The sequence below is a fragment of the Eptesicus fuscus genome, chromosome 20 (assembly GCF_027574615.1).
Source record: "Eptesicus fuscus isolate TK198812 chromosome 20, DD_ASM_mEF_20220401, whole genome shotgun sequence".
NCBI lineage: Eukaryota > Metazoa > Chordata > Mammalia > Chiroptera > Vespertilionidae > Eptesicus > Eptesicus fuscus.
The window spans coordinates 41,712,856-41,728,413 of record NC_072492.1 but is presented as its reverse complement, the minus strand read 5'-3'; the positions used below and the strand labels follow the sequence as shown (position 1 = coordinate 41,728,413).

General features: G+C 57.1%; 3 protein-coding genes across 3 annotated transcripts; 1 reads left to right on the top strand and 2 right to left on the bottom strand.

Moving 5' to 3' along the window:
- Positions 1-2,175: 2,175 nt before the first annotated feature.
- Positions 2,176-7,628, bottom strand: MRPL10 (mitochondrial ribosomal protein L10). The gene is made up of 5 exons (XM_008153769.3): positions 7,554-7,628; positions 5,752-5,921; positions 4,214-4,378; positions 3,813-3,957; positions 2,176-3,067 (listed from the first exon to the last, which is right to left on the bottom strand). The coding sequence occupies exons 1-5, from the start codon at positions 7,603-7,605 to the stop codon at positions 2,811-2,813; spliced, it is 789 nt and encodes a 262-aa protein (XP_008151991.2). The 5' UTR covers positions 7,606-7,628; the 3' UTR covers positions 2,176-2,810.
- Positions 7,629-7,757: 129 nt separating this feature from the next.
- Positions 7,758-11,943, top strand: LRRC46 (leucine rich repeat containing 46). The gene is made up of 8 exons (XM_008153767.3): positions 7,758-8,076; positions 8,177-8,282; positions 9,095-9,203; positions 9,995-10,041; positions 10,339-10,448; positions 10,633-10,702; positions 11,017-11,156; positions 11,466-11,943. Exons 1-8 carry the CDS (start codon positions 8,067-8,069, stop codon positions 11,831-11,833), a joined length of 960 nt encoding a protein of 319 aa, XP_008151989.2. The 5' UTR covers positions 7,758-8,066; the 3' UTR covers positions 11,834-11,943.
- A 50-nt stretch (positions 11,944-11,993) lies between these two features.
- SCRN2 (secernin 2) lies at positions 11,994-15,558 on the bottom strand. The gene is made up of 8 exons (XM_008153766.3): positions 15,496-15,558; positions 14,963-15,136; positions 14,485-14,666; positions 13,759-13,958; positions 13,120-13,335; positions 12,827-12,992; positions 12,551-12,731; positions 11,994-12,298 (listed from the first exon to the last, which is right to left on the bottom strand). The coding sequence occupies exons 2-8, from the start codon at positions 15,134-15,136 to the stop codon at positions 12,140-12,142; spliced, it is 1,278 nt and encodes a 425-aa protein (XP_008151988.2). The 5' UTR covers positions 15,496-15,558; the 3' UTR covers positions 11,994-12,139.

Sequence of the window (15,558 nt, the reverse complement as noted above, 5' to 3'; positions counted from 1 at the left end):
GACTGGAGGGGCAAGGTTGGCCCGAGGCTGGGGCAACAGCTCAGATCTTCTGTGAAGCCTGTAAGCACCTGAGGAGCTGAGGGCAGAGGGAACAGGGACAGGTAGGACCAGGCTGGCCGGGGGCAGGGGTGACCGGGAGGTGGGGGCAGAGGGGCCCATGCTGCCAGGGGCTGACCTAGGGGGGACATTCCCGCATTCAGCCATTGAAAGTTCCCAAACTCTCCCAGTGTTTGGGTGTCCCTGTGCCCTTTCCCTGGCCCCGGGGGATCCTGGCCCCGCACCGCATGCCGCCAAAGGGCGAGGCTCTGTCATTAGAGGGTGTGGGGTCGCGGTGAGGCAGGTGAGCGCTCTGTCTCCACCTCCATTCCGGTGCCCTTCTCCGGAGGAGCAGACCCGCCAGCTTCAGGTGGGAGGAATGTCAGCTGACGCCGGCGTGGCCCCTTACCGCAGAGTCCATGGACGCCCGTGCTCCTTGGCCCGCACGCAGCTCTGCCTCTGAGTCACCGTCTCCACGTCGCCTGCTCCCTCCTCATGGAGCTCAGTGGCACCGGCGGCTGCAGGAACCAGGAAGGAAGGAGACCGAGGAGCCTCCCCTCTAGCCGGATCTCCCCACCTTCCCCTCCCCCGCTCTTCCTCCCGCCAAGCTCTGGGCAGCTGCTCAGCTCTGCCCCCCTGCTCCCGGGAGGACTCAGGGCTGAGTGACTCCCCAGGGCTGAGGAGGCCTGGGACTAGGGGCCGAGACCCCACTGGGCACAGCTCCCAGGGATTACAGAGGACTGGGGAGCTGCTGGCCCAAGCCAGTGGTGGGAAAGGGTTTACTCAGACTCACGTTGGCCTTGACCCATTAGTACCCACGTCCATTTTTTTTTTTATTAACTCCCGCCTCTCGTTTTACATCTGAAAATAGATTGCAAAGTTTGGAGCCAGCAAAGGTATCGGGTTGATGGGAAGGGACGGATGCCCCTTTTAGACCGTGCCAAGAGCATAGTCAGCAGGGCAGTCAAGGCTCCAAAGAGCCAGCGGATGGCCCCCCAGAGGCTGCCACTGGTCCCATGGGGTGGGGGACTCAAAGCACCTATGCGGCAAGACAGAGCCGGCAGCCTGCTGAGTCTGCACCAGGAGCAGGTCAGGGGCGGGAGCCAGCTGGCCGTTATGGCTAGCCGGAGCCAACTTGAGTACCCTCCCTTTCTGAGCACCTCTGCCCTGCTGGAGTGCTCAATTCTAATTAAAAATCGGCTCTTGAGAAAGGTCTAAACTCCACTGGAATGGATGTGAAACTGACTGACAGCCCTAAGTACAGTGAAGCCTTTCTGGAAAGCGGGTTTTTAATGGTGGGGCCTCGGGCTCCGCCAGCAGGTAAAGGGTGCAATGTGGGGTTCTTCTTTGATCCAGAACTGCTTTAGGCCACTTCCCCCATCCACCTTGTGCCCACATGGCCTTGGCTGACCCCTCCTGGTGTTACACCTCTCAGGAGATGCCTGCTCTCCACGCCATTCAGAGCCTCAGCACAGCTCACCGCCCCAGGAGGGCGCTGTTGCACCTGTGGTTCCTGGGAGTCGCGCGGGGGGGCAGCACTGTGCAGATCAGCTCTGGCACCCAGGAGCCTCAAGGGCCTTTTAATGCATTTCACATTGATGGAGCATCCTGGGTGTCCAGAACAGAGCTGGGCTCTGGCAGTTGGTCCCAGACCAGGCCACAGAGAAGCTGCTGCAGAGCGCCGCTGCGAGTGGTGCCTGTCCAGGCCCTGGGAAGCTGGGCCACTGTTCCAAGTCCAGGAGGAATGCTCAGCAGCCACTCTCCCCACGTCGCCCTTGCGTCCACCCAGCGACAAGAGTCGGCTTCTAGTTAAACATCCTCTCTCTTTCATTAGGCACTTTTGTTCCCCAAGACTTGGATGACAGCTTCTACTTAAGAGGCCCCAAAGCCCCTCATTTTCACAGAATGCTGGTTTCCCCCCAGCTCCTTTGCTCAGAACCACCTGAGACATGTTAGCTACTAGGCAAAGCTGGTGGCTGCCTCCAAAGGACAAGCCTGTGGGGATGCCATTTGTGGGTGTGCGGACAGGGAAGTAACAGGCTTGGACATGGAAGAGGAAGGATTTTCTAGGAAGGAAAGTGAGAGTCAGAGATGACCCTGAGGATAAGTGGATTGGGAAGATAAGCTTGTAAACAGCAAAACAGACTAAAATGCATTTATTTTTGTCATAAAGCAGTGTTCCCAGCCTTTCCATGGCACACCCGAGGATGGAGAATTCACATCCAAGCCCACCTGGGACCTCACTGAGGAAGCTCTAGAAATCCAGAGCACGTCTCAGAGCAGAGAGGGCCTGGCTCAAGTCCTGTTCTGCCTCTTACCAACTGCATGACCCTGGGCAGGCGCTGTAACTTCTCTGCCCCAGGAATAAATGAACTGACACCTAGAAAGTGGTTAGCATGCAGTCTGACACAGCAGGCTCTCCACAGAACCCATTCTTAGAACAATCACTCAGTTGAGCTACTCTGACAACCAGGGACAGGCTGGGGAGGCACGTCCAAGGGACAGTGAACACGAGGCAGAGGGCAATATCCTCATCTGCTCAGCCTCTCTGCCTTGAACCTGGAGCTGACGCTTTGCTCTTGTCACGTCCCAGGTTGGAAAAACGAAGGGCAAAGACAGTGATTAAAAGCCTCCATTCTGCAATGAAATCCTTCATCTGAGGAGGTCGTCATCAGTAGAAGCCAGGGAACACATGCCACTCCCACCCCAAGTTCATCCACATCTCCGCAAGGACAGCACAGCCAGTGGGGCGGGTGTGTTTATGGGCAGGCTGGCTATGAGTTCGGAACAGAGTCGGGAGGATCGGGCTGCCCAGTGGCTGGCTCGGCGGAGTTCCCCTCACGTTGCTGTCTGACGTACTGATCCAACAGGGCAGTCAGGTGGAGGGGCTGCTGCTGCAGCAGGGAGTGGGTCTGGGCCATGAGGAGGGTGAGCCCTCCTACCAGCTCCCCCTGCACCAGGGCCAGGCTGGGGAGCTTGGAGTAGTTGATGAAGCCTTGCCTGCTGAGGATGGTGTCATCAATGCAGCCACCTGGAAAAACACAGGGTCAGGTGGGCTCCCCACAAATGCCCCTCCTCTCTGAAACAACATTCCAGCCCTAGGAAGTGCTCTCCATTACCCTTCTCCACCTCCCATCTGGCTCCCACCTGTGCCCCACCCCACTCACACTGTTTGGGACGGATCCCCTCGCCCCCTTCCTAACTCTTCTCTAGAAAATCCTTAAATAAATCATCCACCTGGTCCAACCCCCACTAAGTCACTGTTTCCTAAACTTTTTTTTTTTTCCTAAACTTTCTTGAAGAACCATGGAGTATGTGTTTGTGTGGGGGGGGGGAGGGGTGGGGGAAGGGTTATAAACAGATTCCTGCCCCTTCCCACAGAGACCTGTGAAATCAGTATTCTATATAGAAACAGTACCTCTAGGGATTCTTAGTATCAGGGGAGTCTGGGAAACATTGCTCCCTGTTCCTCAGCACCCTATACTTGAGCTATTTGTTTTAATTATCTTTGTCTGTGGGTTTCAGCACCTAGTAAAGACTCAGAGTGTCTGACCTTCCTTCCTCCCCCAGTAGAGTCCTCTCTGCCTTCCCTAATCTTCCCCATGCATAAGGGATGCAGGCAGTGAGCCATCACAGGTGTCAGAAGACACAGGCAGCCCTCGACAAATGTGCTGCTGACTGAGGCCCCATCTGTGAGAGGGTGTCCTCTCCAAAGAGGTCCACCGCTCCCTTCACCCCCCCACCCCCCCACCCCCCAGGCAGGGGAGCTTGCTCACCTAACAGCGGCAGGAGGGGCACACTCTTCAAGATTCGCACCATCTCCTTGACTTTGGGCTCTTCGCTGACCAGCAGCAGGTTGTGCCCCACAAAAAGGGGCAGCAGGTTTCGGTACTTGGAATCCTCCAGGAAGGGCTTCAGGAACTGGAACAGCAGGAAAGAAGGGTTCATTGGGGACGAGTGGGAGGAAGAGCTGCCCACCTTGGTCACAGGCCACATCAGTTAAGGGTGAAGCCAGAGGGTCTCCTCAGCTCCTAATCGCAGTTTAGGCACCAGACGAGAGGGTTGCTAGTGGAGGGGAGGAGTCGGAAGTGCCCTCTGGGGAGAGATGCTGGGTCTGTGTGGGCAGGGGAAGGGGAAGGGGAACATGGGCAGGGTCCATGGGTAGGCGGCTCCCTACCTGGTTCGGGAAGGCCTTAACCAAGATATTGTGTTTCCGCAGCCGGTGTCGCATAAGCAGCTTGTCCTCCGAACTCAGAGCCACATTCTGGCAGATGGCTATCATTCGGTTGTTTTGAAAAACTGCTGCTATCTCCCGCCGGATGAGCCGGATGAGGCCTGTCTCCTAAAATCAGGAAGGGATAACCCAGGGGACATAAGCAGCTTCTTCTCCGTCCCCCTCAACTCCCCCAGGGATGAGCCCAAATGTGGGGGAAGATCAGGTACAAGCAGGATAGTTGGGCCCTTGACTCCCAGAGACATGTTCCACCTCCCATCCTATCCTTTCATTTTCATAGATAATCGGTCAATAGAGCAGTGTTTTTCAAACCTGAGAACACTGAGTCCCCCCGAACTGGTCAGAGCCTGACCCAGTCAACATTATTTGACCTAGAAGTCATGGTGCTGTTTGCAGAATTCCATGAAAATATTAATACATATATGGCAAAATAATGGAAGATTCACTACTGTGCTAAATCTAGATTCTAGATCTGCCCTGTATAGTAGCCACTAGTCAAATGTGGCTATTTCTATTTAAATTAATTAAAATTAAATACAATTAAAAATTCAGATCCTCAGTCACACTGACCTCATTTCAAGTGCTCGATAGTCAAATTCACACTGGTCTTCCTGTTCTTTTTAAAAACAGAAACCCTCTATCACTCTTCTAGGATAATGTGGAAGCTTCAAGTCCTTCAAGACAGGACAGCCCTAGCCGGTTTGGTTCAGTGGATAGAGCGTTGGCCTGCGGACTGATGGGTCCCAGGTTCGATTCCAGCCAAGGGCACATGCCCGGGTTGTGGGCTCGATCCCCAATAAGGGGTGTGCAGGAGGAAGCCGATCAATGATTCTCTCTCATCATTGATGTTTCTATCTCTCTATCCCTCTCCCTTCCTTTCTGAAATCAATAAAGAAATATATTTAAAAAAAAAAAAAGACAGGACAGAGATCCTCTCCCCAACTACCCCGCCACCGCCACCACACACTTGGATAGCTTCCACCCACATATTTTTGGAGACAAGTTAGGAATGAGGGACATTCAGGAGACCCGTCCAATCCACAGAGGCCAAAGGCCAAAGCCAAATCAAGTGAAGATTTCACTTTAAAGTATCTGGGCCATGCCCTAACTGGTTTGGCTCAGTGGCTAGAGCATTGACCTGCAGACTCAAGGGTCCCAGGTTCAATTCCAGTCAAGGGCATGTACCTTGGTTGCAGGCACATAACCAGTAAGGAGTGTGCAGAAGGCAGCTGATCGATGTTTCTCTCTCATCGATGTTTCTAACTCTCTATCCCTCTCCCTTCCTCTCAGTAAAAAATCAATAAAATGTATTTTAAAAAATAAAAATAAAAATGAAGTATCTGGGCCATGGGTGAAAGCGAGGAAGTAATGATGTGGATGACTGTGTCTTGGAATCCCATTTCACTATGGTCACGGATATAAGACCACGTTAATTACCATACCACCATACCACCACCAAGTAACATGCCCAGTCTTCTTACCTCCTGGACGGGCTTGGAGGGAGGTGTCAGGCATTGAGGACTGATAGCAGGTTTCGGGGGGATATACTCAGTCACAGCCATCAGTTTCTGCCGATCAAAGTGCATCACACGACGGTGGCGGGTAACAGCCTTGGAACCATGGCGGACAGTCTGGAGGGTGGGCAGCCGGCCTGGAAGGGTATGGAATAGCAGTGCAGTGAGATGCAGCCTCTTGGAGGCCTTAGTCTGCCCCAGGTGGAGAAAAGGGCCACTCTCCGGGCAGAGACAACCATGGCTCACAGAGCCGAACCTAGCGCAAAAGCGGGATGAAGAATTTCCTGCTAGAAATCCCGAATCCCCAAACCTTCTCTCCTAATGGCTGACCTTAGTTCAGTTGCTTGATCCTTTGAGGCTCCCATTTCTCCAGTACTTAGTTATTATTATTATTATTATTATTATTATTATTATTATTTTCCAGCACTTTTTTATGCACAGATTGGGGGGGGGGGGGGAGGAAAACCAAAGAGAAAGTATTTTGAGCACCAACCAACATCAGCAGCCCTTCTTAGAAATGCCAGTTCTCAGGCCCCATTTTAGACCCTCTGAACCTGGAGTGGAGCCCAGCATGTTTGAATAAGCCCTCCAGGTGATGCATGCTGAAGGGTGAAAACCACTGCTCTGAAGCCTTCTCCCATGATTTGAAGAGAGGGGGGAAAGTTACACTGCCCTCAGAGCTCCCCCAAACGAGTCTCCATTCCCTCTGCCCATCGTGTTGGCAGGCATCGCCAGAGAGCACCCCTCAGAAGACAAGGGAACTACTCGAAAGTACTGAGCCAAAGTGACCCCTTCATCCTCAATTAAAGAGTTCAGGCTAGAGCTTCCCACGTTCAGCCCTTCCCAAGACTGGGATGAGATCTCAGGGAAAGGTTCAACTAGAAGGTAGCTCTAACCTCAGAGAGCACGGAGAGTTCTTGGGGTGAGAGGTTGTATTGCCAGGGACCACAGATCTAACTACTAAAAGCACAGGCTCTGGACCCAGATGCAACCAGATTTTAATCTCTCTTCTGCCACTGGAGCTGTGACCTTGTCCAGTCACTTGACTGGTCTAAACTTGACTGGTTTCGTCGTCGGTAAAGAGAGGATGAAACTGCTTTTTCATCGGGGCGCTTTAAGATTTAAATAACACACGTAAAGCATTTATCACTGTACCAGGCCTATGTAGTGTGCTCAACGTCATTTATTAAATACCTACGGCATGCCTAATAATGTTAACAACTAAACCTGTTAACAAACAATAATGTTAACAAATAAACCTGTTGTTTATGCTGGTTCTGCCCTTAGGGAGTTTAAAAGTCTAATAGACAAATAAATAAATGCAAAGCTACAGGGCTAAAGAAAGGGTGCAAGGTACAGATTTAACAGGGGAAACCTGCTTTGCAGAGGGTGGTCAGGGCAGGTTTAAGGACGTGACATTTAGGCTGAGATCTTAAGGAGACATAATGTCAAGGTTGGGACCAGGGGTGGTCCAAAGTAAACTGGAGGCGAGCAAAACCTAGGTGATGGATTACCGAAACCCAAAGAATGCAGGGGGGCGTGGACAATAAATACTGTGGTACGGCTGACGCTGACGCTGTGCGCGGTTATTACTGGAATCTGGAGTCACAGGGAATGAGACTGGGGAAGGAGGCGGGCGACCTAGCTGGGGGTCATCGGGAGCTGCCTGGAGTCAGAGGCTACGGGAAGGAACCAGCAGTAGAGGAGGGGAGACGAGGACTAGAGAGCACCGGCCGTAACGCGCCGTGAGGATCTGGGCCGCTCCTTACCCGCCGGGGGCAGGCAGCCGCCTCGCAGCATCCCAGCCACGGCCGCAGCCATTGCCTTCGGAAGAACGGACGGGAGCCGAGTGAAACGGAAAGAGCTAAGGATTGTGGGATACCTGGGGCCGGAAGCAGTGGGCGGGTCCTCCGACTGGAGCAGTAATCCGCATGCGCTGCGAGCCCTCCCTTTTCCCCCACCCCCCACGCCCGACCTGGCGTCGGTCTCCTAGCAACGACGCTAAACGGCTGAACCGCTCTTCTGCACGGGCACGCACTCTCCTCCCAGAGTTTTCGGCCAGCAAAACCCCTCCGCAACCCGCAAACTCCAGACCCTCCACTTCGGGTTACTTTTGTCTGCTACCCCACTTCAGTAATTTGCCGTGAATCAACCCCTTTCCCTTGTCTCCCAAGTCTCTGAGCTTCTCTCTCTCCCTACCATCCTGGATCCCGCCATCCCCAAGGCCTATCCAAACTCTGCTCTTCGTTCCAATCCCGCCCCAGGCCAGCAGCCTTTAGATCATGCCTGGAGGTGAGTAGGGAGATGGGATGGTAGGTAGAAGAGTAGGATTACAGGAGGGTCAGGCCTCTGAGAATAAGGGATTGTAACAATTGAACCTATCTTTTCACAGCTCAGCTGGCCCAGAGTCCAGAGAAAGGGGAAGTGTGCATTACTGAAGCCCTTATCACTAAGCGGAACTTGACCTTCCCTGAGGATGAGGATCTGTCAGAGAAGATGTGAGTGCAGGGAGAGAGAAGGGTGCTGGAATATTGAAATCCCCAGGAATGACCAGTCCCTTCAGCTGTACTGACTTGGCAGCTAATCTCTGTCCCTCCCTTACTCCACACATTCAGTCAGTGGTAATGCCCAATTGATTTCCTCTCCTTCAAAATCACTCTATTTCTTTTCCACCGTGTCCACTCAGCTGCCTTAGATAAAGCTGTCATCACCTCTCAAACTCCTAATTAGTCTCCCATGACCCCAGTCCAGGCTCCCCCGACTGTTGCCAAAGTGATCCTTTTAAATGAGAATTTCTGATCATGATATAATCTTCCAAAATAAAATCTAAACACCTTAGCATGAGTTGACCTCTGCTGCCCATTCAGCCTTATTTCTTGCCACTCTCCACAAGCGTGCAATTCCTCTAAGACCCCATGTTCTCACACCTCAGTGCCTTACTACTTAGAGTGGTTTGGTGCTGGGGAGAGGGGAGGGGGGGCAGCCGCATTAACATCACCTGGGAGCTTGTTAGAAATGAAAAATCTGAGCCCCACCCCAGACCTACTGAATGAGAATCTGCATTTTTAACAAGACCCCCGGGGGATTTACGGGCAAGTTCAAGTTTGAGAAAGGCTGAATAAGCACAGACTATTCCTTCTGTTTGAAATGCTTTCTCCTCACCCGCCTCTCACCTTCCTGGCTGATTCCTCCTCATATGTCACTTAGCCATCCACTCCTCCTTAAAGACCTTCCCCACCCCCCAAGCTTCCCTGCTAAGAGACCACAGAAGTGCCACTCTGTTACACCACCCCACTGACTGCTCCCCCAGGTTTCACACTATTGCTGAACTACAGACTGTCCGCCTGGACCGGGAGGGGATTACCACTATCAAGAATCTAGAGGGCCTCCGGAACCTTCACAGCCTCTATCTGCAAGCGGTAACTTCTTGCCCCTCCTCCTTCCTCTCCCCTTGCTTCCTGTGGACCAAGTCTGTCTAATCTGAAAGGAGCCAACCAGGTCATCTAGCCCATTCCCTGGTGTCCAGGCCGGCAGACCTTCATTGAAACCGTTCCCAGATGAACCAGAGTCTCCGGAATGGAAAGACCAGTCCTCCCAAAAGAGATCTCGAGCATGTTCTTGAATCTGTTTTTTTGTCAGACACTTCTCCTGCTCTAGTTCTTCTTGGTGTCTACCCTAAATCTCTCAAGTTATATAGCTCAAGCTCTTTTTCTGTTTTGAAGAAGAGGAAGGAGCCACGAAGATTCTTCTGTGTCCTTCAGAAACTTGAAGGCTGTGGTGGGGGGGGGGGGGGGGGGGTGACCTTCAGCCTCACCCACATTGAATATATCCAGCTCCCTGAACCTTTCCCCACAGAAACCAAACAAATCAAAGTGATATGTGTTCATTGCTCTCTTCGTGGATACAAGCCCCCACCAAGACCCTTTCCATTTCCCTGCGTCGCCTTGGTTTCCTTCTCTGATTTCCAGGTCACTCTTTGGTTGTGGGGTGAGCAGGGTATACATGAATCCATTTTAGCCAGCCCCAAATTTACACCCTTCCCCGTCCACCTGGAGAAAGCGAGCCATCCCAGGGTTGTGACAGACAGTTCAGTGACTGGGTCAGCGTTCCCAGCCGCAAGAGTCGACGTGGTCGTGGGGTTTTGTCCCTTTAAAGGGCCCCTCACCCAGCTGACCTCAGGTTGGTTTCCCACCTTGGTTTCTTCCTGCAGAATAAGATCCAGCGAATTGAGAACCTGGCCTGTGTCCCCTCCTTACGGTATGGGGTGCCAGGGCTCGGGGTGGGGGGAGGGTGGGGGGGAACAAAGAAGGGCGAGGGTGAAGGGAGGGAACCTGGTAACATCCCCGAAGAACGGGTTCAGATCTCTCCAAGCCTGGCTTCCTGTCGGCTGAGGACCCAGCAAGCCTAGCTCTGCTTCCCTCGCCCCAAAAGGCCACGTGCCCCCACTTGCCGTCCGGCTGCCTAGCCTGGGGCCCGAGCACCTGAGGCCCTCTTCCTCCCCTGCAGCTGTTCTGCGATTCAGCTCTTTCTCTGGACCCCTCCCTTCCCCTACAGCTTCCTGTCTCTGGCAGGAAACCGAATCCAGCAGGTGGAGAACCTCCGCGACCTGCCTTACCTCCAGTTTCTGGACCTTTCGGAGAACCTGATAGCAACACTGGAGCTGGGTAGGATGCCCTCACCCCGGCTCATGAACCGACGTCCCGTGTGGGGCCCTCCCCCCTCCCTGCCCCCATCTCCCTGTGCCCGCGTTAACTGCACACCCTCCAGGGGGTCGGGCTGTGCAGAGGCGGTGGCTTTGGGCTGGAAGGTGGGTATGAGAACCTCATTCCCCCACTTTGGTTCGAGCAGATGAATTCCCCCAGAGCCTCCTCATCCTCAACCTGACTGGGAACAGCTGCACCAACCAGGATGGCTACAGGTGAGGAGGAATCGACGATGGGAAGAAAGGGGTGATGGCTGAGCTCCTCTGCTAACTCCACGGGGGCCCCCCTCTCAGCCTGCAAATCTGGAGTCTGGTCCATGGTCCCTTTTCCTCCCCCACCCCAGCTCAAGTCGGCCCCTTTTTCCCTTTCACCCCCATAACTCCACAGAAAACCAGCCCTTAGCACTTTGGGGACTCCCTGCTCCCGAGCCACCATCCTACCCGGTGTGGGTGCTGTTGCTCTGGGTGCCGTGTCCCAGGCTCCACACGCAGGGTGCCCTCCAGCGTAGCCTCTGCCTTCTGCCCTGCAGGCAGCTGGTGACAGGAGCCCTGCCCCTGCTCATGGACCTGGACAGGCAGCCCGTGTCGGAGCGCTGGAACTCGGATGAGGAGGACAAAGCCTCGGATGAAGAGTTCCCAGAGCTGAGTGGCCCGTTCCGCACAGAGCGAGGTGACCCTGCTTCCCAAGGCTGGCAGCCTCCCCAGAGCTCACCCCTGCCCTGGGGGGTCTGGGGAAGTAGCCCCAAGCCCAGCTCAGCCTCTGGGCCAGAGGACAGTACAGCCAGGGCCAGATGTCAGCCTGGGCACCCAGGTGACTCCCCCCCCGCCCCCCCCCCCCAGCCTCAGGCTCCTCCCAGTTGGGAATGGCAGTTTGCTCAGATCAGCCAGAGACCAGCTCCCTTAGCCTGGGGGCCTTCCTGCTGAGCCCGGGCTCCATCCGACACCCCGACACCCCGACACCCCATCCTGGCCCTCACAGGCTTCCTCAAGGAGCTGGAGCAGGACATGAGCAGGCACAAGGCGCACAGGCAGCAGGCAGCCCAGAGGGAGCACCTGCTGAGGCTGGAGACCCAGCCCGTCCTCACGGAGCTGCCCCAGCTGCCCGGGAGGCCCATGGCCGGGGACCCCTCCGCTGCCGCTCCCCAGCAGGCGAAGGAGCCACCCCCCGAGGCTGCCTCCTTGCCACAAGCCTCCTCTGCCACCAAGAAGCTGTGCCCCCTGGTTTCCAGGGGCCCCCAAAGCACTGTTCAGGCAAGGAAGGGGGTCAGAGCAGCTGCAGCCCCCAAGGCCTCCCTGGCTGGGGCCCCCAGCACAACCAAAACTGTGACCAGGAGAGTCAAGAAGTGAAGTAGCGCCCTCGGCCGTCAGCGAAGCCACGGGAAGAACGAGAGCAGACCCCCTCCCAGAGCCCCCCTGTGGCAGGAGCCTGTCCCAATAAAGTGTCTCCAGGCCCTGAACGTGTCCACGTCACTGGGGGCGGCTCGAGGGAAGCAATCAGCCAAAGAGATGAGAAATAAAACCTATTTATTAAGACGAGGCTGAGCCAGCCACTCAGAACGAGGGGCGTGAAGGACCTGCTCTGATCCCACGCCCCCGGGGTCCAGGCCCACCCCAGGCCCGAGCCCCCCGCCAGGCCAGGAGGAGCTGCGGAGCTCAGGCGTACGCCTGGCTCTCCCTCTCCACAAAGGCCTGGAAGAGGCCCCCCAGTTCCTGGGAGGGTGGGGCCCCCGCCCCGGCCAGCAGCCCCCTCACAGCCTGCAGGCCTTCCTGCTCCAGATCCTGCTGCTTCTGCCGCAGCCGCCGCCCCTGGTCCTGCCGGGAGAGGCAGAGATGAGTCCCCGCAGGCTTCCCTCCCATGAAAGGGGGACATGGCTTTGGCCTCACGCAGCAGGAGGAAGGACAAAGGACCGACATGCTCCTGGGCAGCTGGCTCTGAAGGGAGAGACCCCCCCCCTCCCCAGCCTGGAGCCTCTCCACTCCCAAGCCCCCTCATTTCCCCAAAACCCAGCTGGGCGTGGGGGCGATGAGTGGTCCGCCCAGGAGGCCCTGTCCCCTGGGGGTTACCTGCTCACTCTCCATCAGCCCCAGGGCCTCCTGGTGTCCGCGGTAGAGAGCGTGCCGGCGATCCACCCGAGTCTGGAAGCGGGGCACGGTCCGAACGGGGTCCTGTGCTCCAAAAGTGGGGGACAGCACCTGGGGGGCCTGGGCCGCCCCCGCCCCGAAGATGAAAGGTTTGAACACTGACCTGCTGGGGCACAGGTGGAGGGATGAGGGACGGTCACATCCCTCGCGGACCCTGCCCAGCACCCTCCGCGCCGGCCCCCAGCCTGGCCCTCGCACCTGGCGGGGTCCGGCGTGGCGGTGAGGAAGTGGACGCAGGGCTGCGCGGGGTCGCGGGGCAGGACGGACACCATGCTGGCCGTGGTGCGGAAGCCCCCCGAGTCCATGCAGATGCCCCTCTCCTTGTCCCTGAGGATGTCCATCATCGCCTCGGCCGTGATGCCCCCTGCCAAGCAGGACAGGGTGAGGGGTCCCCCGGGCAGAAGGGGTCCCCAAAGCTATGGGAGCGGGGAGAGGCTGGCAGCGCTGTGGCCCTCCTGGCCTTCACCCCCTCACCCCCGTCGCTCTCTGACCTTGCCGCTGCCGCAGCAGCTCCCGGCCGGCCCGGAAGCGGGCCTTGGCAGCCTCCATGCGCACGGGCTGCTGGGTCAGGGAGAAGACCTGGGCGAAGTCGAAGGGGCCCTGGCCACCCCACCAGCCCCGGGCCTGGGCGTGGGCCCGCAGCGCCGGGTGTTCAGCCGAGATGTCCGTGCCAATGCTCAGCTGGTTGGAGATGTTGCGGGCGCCCTCTGTGGAGGAGAAGGGGGGGGGGGGGGGTGGCGCGTTCATTATTGAGCGCCTGTTCGGGCCAGGGCTTGGCTAGGTGCTGAGAACACAATGGTGACGAGGGAGAACAATCACAGACATAAGTGTGAGTCTGCCATCTGTGGTGGGCGTGATGAAGAGGCACCTGCTTGCATATAAGGGGGAAACCGGACCATCAGGGAGTCCCGGAAGGCTCCTCGGAGGAAGCAGCAGGCTGGAGCACAAGAGGACTTAACCATGTGAAGGGGGAGGATACGTTTCCCACGGGGCTCATTTTCCATCTCTCTGGATGGCTCCACCACCCGCGAGGTTTGCACCTGGACTGGCTCTTCCCTGCAGCCACCAACCCCCCCCCCCTAAGGCTGGCGAAAGGCTGGCAAAAGGCAGGCGCCAGCACCGGCCCTCACCCTGGATCCTCTGTGCGGCCCACAGCCGCCCCGCCGTCTCCAGCACCCAGGCCTCGGTCCTGTCAGCCAGCAGGAAGGTGTTGTGGTAGCAGAATGGCGTGGGGTCCTCCCGGCAGCTGCCCCCCTGCCCATGGCGCTCCAGCAAGCCTGTGATCACGTGCACGGCCTCCTGCGCTGAGCGGCTGCGTTCTAAAGCCAGCCTGGCACACAAAGAGGCCCAGGGCGCAGGGGGTGAGGGTGGCGGACGCTCCAGGGCACAGAAGAGGCCCAGGGAGGGTTGGTGTCAGCCCGAGTCCCATAGAAAACCTGCCAGCACTGCAGTGATCCAGGGGTTGTCAGGCTGACTCTGAGGGTGCCATGCGAAGGCCAAAACAGTCTCAGAGAAGTGCCCTGAGCCCACCACCTCTCCCATCAGAGCTGCTCCGCTTTCATTGGTCTGATAAACCGGGACTCTCCGTGAGATTTCATTTGAAAAACATTTCGCCTCTACTGATTCTGGGCCAGGAGAGGCCAGAGGTGGCCGCCTGGGAGAGCTTCCACCCAGACTGTGGAGCTGAGGCCCGGGGAGGAGGGGCAGGGCGGCCTCCTGGGGTGACACCAAGGCGAGGCGCAGACAGGAAGAGGCCCTGTGCGGACCAGGCTTAAAGAGGGGGGGAAGGCCTGGGCCAGTACTCGGTCCCCAGACTTCTGGTGTGTAGAGGGGGGAAGGGAGGGCAGGGGCCGCACCTGAGTAGATCCATGCCCAGCAGGGCTTCCCCCTCCCCAACCGGCTCCTTGGTCCACACGGCCTCGTTGCCAATGCAGACGCCATGCTCGTTGGCGCCCATCTCCGCCCCCCATAGCCAAGCAGGGCGGCTTAGGATCACAGCATGGGTCTCGGCCACCTGTTCCACCGCAATGTAGGTGCACTGCAGGGGGGGAGAGGGGGAGTCCGCTCAGAAAGGGGCAGGTTCCCACCAAGTGCTGGCGCCATGCCAGTCACCTTCCACAGCCCTCAGGGGAAGGCCTTAGCATGCCCACTTTACAGATGAGGAAACTGAGGACGACAGAGGTTAAATAACAGGCTAAGTCCAGGCTGGTGGATGTGAAGCTCATGCTCCTTCCACATCTGGAGGCCTCCCAGGTGTGGGGGGCAGAGAGGAGAAAGGTCTGAGAAGAATGCCTGCATCTGCCACCACCCGGCACCCCCTGAGGCCTCACCCACCTGGAGCCAGCTGCCAGGGGCATGAGTGCCTGCGGGCACAAACACCACCTCCTGCACCTCATCCCGGGGTCGGTCTGAGTTCTTGGCAAAGATCACAGCTGGGATGGCCGAGGCGGGGGGCACCGAGACAAAGCAGTCACAGGAACACGGGGCGTCAGGGCTCCACGATGCCATCTGGGGAGAGGTGGAGACGAGGTGTCCCTCTCCACTATCCTAGCCTGGAATCAGTGCTAGGGAGCCCCTCTCCCAACACGTGAAAACAGACACTCAGGGAAGGCATTGCAGTCGGGTTCTGGACGCCCCGCACCCCACGCACACTCCATGACTCCATGTGCAATGTGACACGGGGGCGCCCACTCTCTCCCCACGCTCCAGGCTCAGGAATGAGCAGGCCAGCGCAGACCTGCGCGCTCCTAGGGCCCTGCCCTTCTGAGAGTCCTGGCCCATCTCCCTTGTTCCCCTGCGCCTCTCCAAGTGTCCCACACCCCTCTTCTGTCCACCCCTCTGGCTTCCCCGTAATGTATGCTCCTCACCCTCTCTCCCTGCTAGATCCCCAGCTTAGTTCCGGGAGCCAGTGCCTCCATTTAGGGTCAGGT

What these genes read in the sequence shown, in the direction of transcription:
- MRPL10 (XM_008153769.3), bottom strand. Translation starts at nt 7,605, where the DNA reads ATGGCTGCGGCCGTGGCTGGGATGCTGCGAGGCGGCTGCCTGCCCCCG. An exon ending in TTAAGGCCTTCCCGAACCAG is followed by an intron (nt 3,958 to 4,213) that starts GTAGGGAGCCGC and finishes CTGCTGTTCCAG; the next exon opens with TTCCTGAAGCCCTTCCTGGA. An exon ending in GCCCCTCCTGCCGCTGTTAG is followed by an intron (nt 3,068 to 3,812) that starts GTGAGCAAGCTC and finishes GTGTTTTTCCAG; the next exon opens with GTGGCTGCATTGATGACACC.
- LRRC46 (XM_008153767.3), top strand. An exon ending in ACAGCCTCTATCTGCAAGCG is followed by an intron (nt 9,204 to 9,994) that starts GTAACTTCTTGC and finishes TTCTTCCTGCAG; the next exon opens with AATAAGATCCAGCGAATTGA. An exon ending in GCCTGTGTCCCCTCCTTACG is followed by an intron (nt 10,042 to 10,338) that starts GTATGGGGTGCC and finishes CTTCCCCTACAG; the next exon opens with CTTCCTGTCTCTGGCAGGAA.
- SCRN2 (XM_008153766.3), bottom strand. Translation starts at nt 15,136, where the DNA reads ATGGCATCGTGGAGCCCTGACGCCCCGTGTTCCTGTGACTGCTTTGTC. An exon ending in GGCCGCACAGAGGATCCAGG is followed by an intron (nt 13,336 to 13,758) that starts GTGAGGGCCGGT and finishes TCTCCTCCACAG; the next exon opens with AGGGCGCCCGCAACATCTCC. An exon ending in GCTGCTGCGGCAGCGGCAAG is followed by an intron (nt 12,993 to 13,119) that starts GTCAGAGAGCGA and finishes CCTGCTTGGCAG; the next exon opens with GGGGCATCACGGCCGAGGCG.